The sequence below is a fragment of the Pangasianodon hypophthalmus genome, chromosome 30, assembly GCF_027358585.1.
Source record: "Pangasianodon hypophthalmus isolate fPanHyp1 chromosome 30, fPanHyp1.pri, whole genome shotgun sequence".
NCBI classification, from domain to species: Eukaryota; Metazoa; Chordata; class Actinopteri; order Siluriformes; family Pangasiidae; genus Pangasianodon; species Pangasianodon hypophthalmus.
Window position 1 is genome coordinate 457,250 of NC_069739.1, and position 5,000 is coordinate 462,249.

Below are 5,000 nucleotides of genomic sequence, written 5' to 3' on the forward strand. Positions count from 1 at the left end.
AGGACTGATATATTTATACTTTTTGACCAGACCTTCATTTGTGTAGTGAGCAGCACTCTACGTAACGCACTCATGTTACCGTTTCGTCTTTGCTGGAGTCTCTGAGACTTTAGCTCCACATCTGGAAAATGGGTTAGACCAAACGTGATTTGATAGAATTACATAATCAGGTAGTTTGCTACATTAGCAAATTAATTCTGGTGTAACTTTTTGGTGATGGTCGACCACCGCAAAGTGACTACCTTCTGATCCAGGACTGCAGTCAAGCTCACAGACTCCTTTGCTTCTCCTCTTGCTGAGGATGGGGGTGCTGTGGAGGAGGGAGGGACTTGAACTGCCGTGGTCCTTTAGAGGAAATGGAGACGGACTGAGAAAGTGCTTTGGTTTAATGCTTTCTGGCGAGAGAGGATCGACGGAGCTGCCTAGCTTGGGGGACGTTAATCCGACACCCAATTCCTGCTTCTTCTTGTCCAGATCTACGTTTTCTGAAGTTTGCTGCCATGGTGGCAGACAGGAAGGGTCTGGAGATGGAGTCTGTTTGAAGGAGTTGCCCTCTCTCTCCTCTTGCTCTCTGATTTCAGCCTCCACGGCACATTTCGTCTCCTTTGGACTACTGTTAGAGGTGCCTGCTTCTATTGGAGATATACTGAGAGGCAAAATTAACTCGTTCTTCCTGAATGTCTGTAACGCTGAAGCCTTTTCAGACGCCTCATCCTGCTTCTGAGAGAGAGGCAAAACGCTTTCTGACTTCTCACGGCGTGGTGATTTATTGTCGTCCTGAGCCGACATCACATTCTGCGCACCAAGTCTTTTTTTCCGATCTCTTTGAAGGCACTCAAATTGTCTCTTAGCTTGCAGCCATAGCTGTACTCGTTCCCGGCTTGGAGCACTTTTGCAAGGCAGTAGAATGACCTTCTGATCACTAGTAGGGGACGGACTGCTCCGTTCCTTTTTGTCTTTGGTCAAGTTTGACGAGTTAGTGCCACAGGACGGTGAAGACCCCGGATGTGTCATGGCAGCGAATGCAGTTTTCCAGAATTGCAGACCTTCTTGTGTTAAACCACCAACAAACTCAACCAGATCTTTTGTTAACCTTGTTTCCAGAATTAGCTTGCGTCCAGCAATCTCTCTGCATGGAGAAAAAGCATAGACGTCATTCCTGCATTTGTAAATATTTTATTCAGTGCAATATTGAATAAATATACCATACTGGCAAACTTACCTTGGCCTCAAAGGTACATCAGAGGGGTCACTGCAAAAAGGTTCTTGATAGGTGGCCTCTGAAAGTTCCAGCTCCAGCAGAGTAGAGAGAATCTCCTCCCGACTAGGAGGGGACATCAGGGGCTTGAGGATATGAACTCCTGCACTCTTCTGAGCCTGACTGCTGCTCCTTATTTGTGAGAGAGAGCTGATAGACCGCGGTGAACTGCTGGGAGTTGTTGATGTAAAAACCTCACTACCGTCCAGCAAATCCGCTGTTGGGGACACGCCGTTATCGGCAAAAGAGACAGATGTAAGGGGTAAGAAATGGTCAGGACCTAATAACAGGTCACTTCTCTCACAGTGAAAGTCTTGAAAGTGGCTGCCATGCATTTTAGCCAATGAAATGCCCCAATTTCTGTTTCTCAAAACCTTCTCCGAATCCAACAGAGACAGAGAGAACTCATTTGACAACCCTTCGCGGTCTCTACCAGAGGCTCTATCGAAGAGCTCAGGGCTAACCGGTCTCTCTGATTCATGCATGCAGTTCTCCACAACGTCTAGGACCTTTCGTTGGCTGTTTTCCAAACCCAGAGAGGACACTGGTTCCTGTTTGATATCACTGAGGAACTTCTGAGGCAAGTTCTTGTCTGTTAAAACAAATTGGCTACCGGAATACAAACTAGAGAAGTCGGCCTGGCCAACAGCATTAATGTCAAAACTGTAATTATGAGGAACCTCAGGAGATAAGCTATCTTCAATGGAGTAGGAGCTATCAAAACCAGGATCAGACAAAAACACAGGGCTCCCATCTGAAAGTGGAGGTTCCAATCGAATGCGGTCTTCTGTTTTGCCATTCTTTCCTTTTCTACTTCTTGGCTTAGACTCTTTTGGCAGTGGAGTTTTTGATATTTTGGGCTTTCTTGGAGTCACTGAAGGTGTCCTTCTAGGTTTTGCAACATCAGCAGATTGTTTAGTGTTAGAAACACTGTTTAATACATTATCTCCCTGAGAACACTGCCCCTCCTTGAACTGTCTTTTCTGGAGCAGTGCCTTCAAGACTGCAATGCCAGAAGGCATCTCTGGATGAGCTGGCGTCTCTCCATTCTTTGGCATTGACTGATGTTGGGCAAGATCTTTTTGAGGTCCATGTGTTAAAACATTCAAGGATGTCGTAATCTCAGGGGTTTGTACAGCAGGGTTTTCTACCTTCTTTTTGGGTTGACGTCTCCTGGGTTTGGCAGGCATCTTTGGGTCTGGCTGTGAATAATGAATATCTTTAGAGGTTTGTTTTCCACCACAGGCCTCAGTTTTAAATTCACATGGACTGGTTCCATCTTCACTTACAGCAAGTGAACTTGAGTTGGAGTTACTATGTTTTATGACCGAGCATGGAAATCCAGTGGTCTTCTCAGCAGAAGGATTAGCAGCACTCTGAGAAGACTGAGAACCTTGTTGTAGTGAAGCAGGGACACTGATGACCAGTTCATCTCCAATGTTTGACTGGACCAACTCTGACTTTGGTTCAGTGGTACATGGTAGTGCTTGAGAATCATTACTGACCTGAAAATTGTTTTGGCAGGAACCTGGATGCTGATAGGGAGTCAAATCATCAGATGGAGTTTGTGTTGGTGGAAGGTCATCAGCTGGATACAAAGACTGTGAAATATTTAGAGATCCTTCAACCACAGAGGACCTTTGCAACCTCTCGGTCTTGTTCTTCTTGCAAGACCTCCTGGTTTTCTGAGGAGCGGATTTGCTATTGTCAATTCCTTCCCTAATATCAACGTCTTTCTTTGGTTTTCTTGAAGTTCTACGGCTGTTTTTTGTTTGCTCGTCTCCAGGTATTGTAGATGCAACCTCAGATGGCTTAACAGCGGTTTTAGTTTTTCCTTTTGGGCTAGCACCAGAAGAAAGCCTTCTTGGTCTAGATGTCCTGCCCCTACTGCCATAATGGTTCCTGGACAATCCTTCATATGGCAAGCCAAGACAAGGATCAGTGTGAGGGTTTATCAAACAAGCATTAGACTCTGACTCTAAAAGGGGGTCAGTAGGAGACCAGCATCGAGGTGGGGTTGAATCAGTAGGACTGGGTGCTCTCTCAGAGAGATAACCCAAATCCAGCATCACGTCAGAATACTCCTTGCAGAAGTCATCAGTGAAGTCATTATAGCAAGGCTTAGGAGCAGGAAGTTTTGTTAACGGTAACGTTTTAACCTTCTTAGTCCTGCTGATCTTGCTGCCTTTTACAAAACTTGTTTTGGGGAGGTTGCAGAGTTTTGCTGATTGTGGTGTAACCTTGGTTTTCCGTTTGGGATGCTTCTTTACCTTCGGTTCAGGAACAGGGTATCTGACAGCTGTCGACTCTGGAACCTTCGGCCAGAAGTCTTTCAGAGGGGCAAGTTTCTCATAATGCTCAAGCTTCTGTGGTGTTAGTACCACTTGTGGCTCATCTCCTTTGACTCTGGCCATCTTTACCAACATGTTCTTCTGACCTTTAAACCTGTTAATTATAATGTATTTGATGATAACCGGTGGTTCTTTTTTCGACAACTTCCTCTTTTTTCGACTACTAGTAAGAAAACAGTTTTCTTTATGGCTGTCTCGATGTGCCAAGGATTGTTTGAAAGAAGACGGACTTGAATAATCACCATCCTCACTGTCATAATTCATCATTTTACGTTTTGTGCGTAAGGTATATTTGCTGCCAGGTAAACTAGACACTTCGGTGCAAGCTATTTTGTCAGGAAGATCTGTCAGACTTTCCTCAACAGAACCTTCAGCTGAAACTTTTTCTACAGCATCAGATTCTGCAAGGTCAGAGGTTTCCATCTCAGCATTCTCCTCCGTTTCCTTGCTCGGCTGGATTGATGTGATTGAGGTAAAATCTGCAGCAACCTCATCTTTAGAGGTTTGGGAACTTTCTGTCAGACTTGCCCTCTTTTGACTTGCTGGACTGTTCCTCTTCTTGCTTAATTTCATTCTTGACCTTTTTTGTTCCAGATGATCCAAGCTACCACCACTGTCAATTGTCTTACTTCCAACCTGCTTCTTCACAGGCCTTGAGAGGCAGTTTGAGAGGATAACACTGGGAAAGAATTTGTAGTGTGCCTCCTGCTGGGCCACTATTTTCCTTTCTGTTTTGTTTTCTTGGTAGTCTTCGTATCTGATCTTCAGCTCCCCAACATCACCCTCTTCACTGTCCTGCTCCATTTTACCCTCTTGAAGTACCAGACACTCAAGGTCCTTCACTGGGCTCGGAGCTTGCTCAAAATTCCTCAGCACAGGTGAGGTTCTAGACTCTTTTGCATTTTTCTCCAGGTCGGCTTTAGGGGGGCAGTTCCTAAGCTCGGAATAACACAAGGAAAAGCTGTGATTCTGCAAGACGGAAATGTGATTCTTCTCAACATTTTTGATGCTACTATTCTTTTTGCGGCTCTGGGAGAGCTTTGAGGTTCCAAAACTCAAACTCTCTGGATCTGGCTGGTTAACACCTACGGCTTTGTTCTCGATGGTGTGAAGCGGGTGCCCGCCCACTCTGTCAGCTCCAATCTGGGACACATTTGACAGAATTGGGTGCTTGACTGGTGGGATATAAGGGATGTCTTTATTCACTTTGAGCCCTGTTAATGGTTCACTAGCTTCTTGACTTTTATCAGGAAGACTTTTGTCAGCTGGTTCCTCCTTATCAAGTGATAGGGACTGTCTATGCTCGGGGTGTTTGCACTCGAGAAGGATTTTAGCTGAGGATGGGGGCTCTAGGTGAACAGTTTCACTCTGGAAGCGATTTTTCCTGCCCA

At 45.3% G+C, this 5,000-nt stretch overlaps 1 protein-coding gene across 1 annotated transcript in view; it reads right to left on the minus strand.

Annotated features, from left to right (window-relative positions):
- The window catches only part of rev3l (REV3 like, DNA directed polymerase zeta catalytic subunit), an 18,234-nt gene that overhangs the window by 688 nt on the left and 12,546 nt on the right, over nt 1–5,000 (minus strand). The window contains exons 13-15 of the mRNA XM_053231612.1: nt 1,223–5,000; nt 243–1,129; nt 6–121 (exon numbers count right to left, since the gene is read on the minus strand). The exon at nt 1,223–5,000 is cut by the window's right edge and continues 63 nt beyond it. Coding sequence (XP_053087587.1) covers nt 6–121; nt 243–1,129; nt 1,223–5,000 — 4,781 coding nt within the window. The remainder of the gene's footprint in view (nt 1–5; nt 122–242; nt 1,130–1,222) is intronic.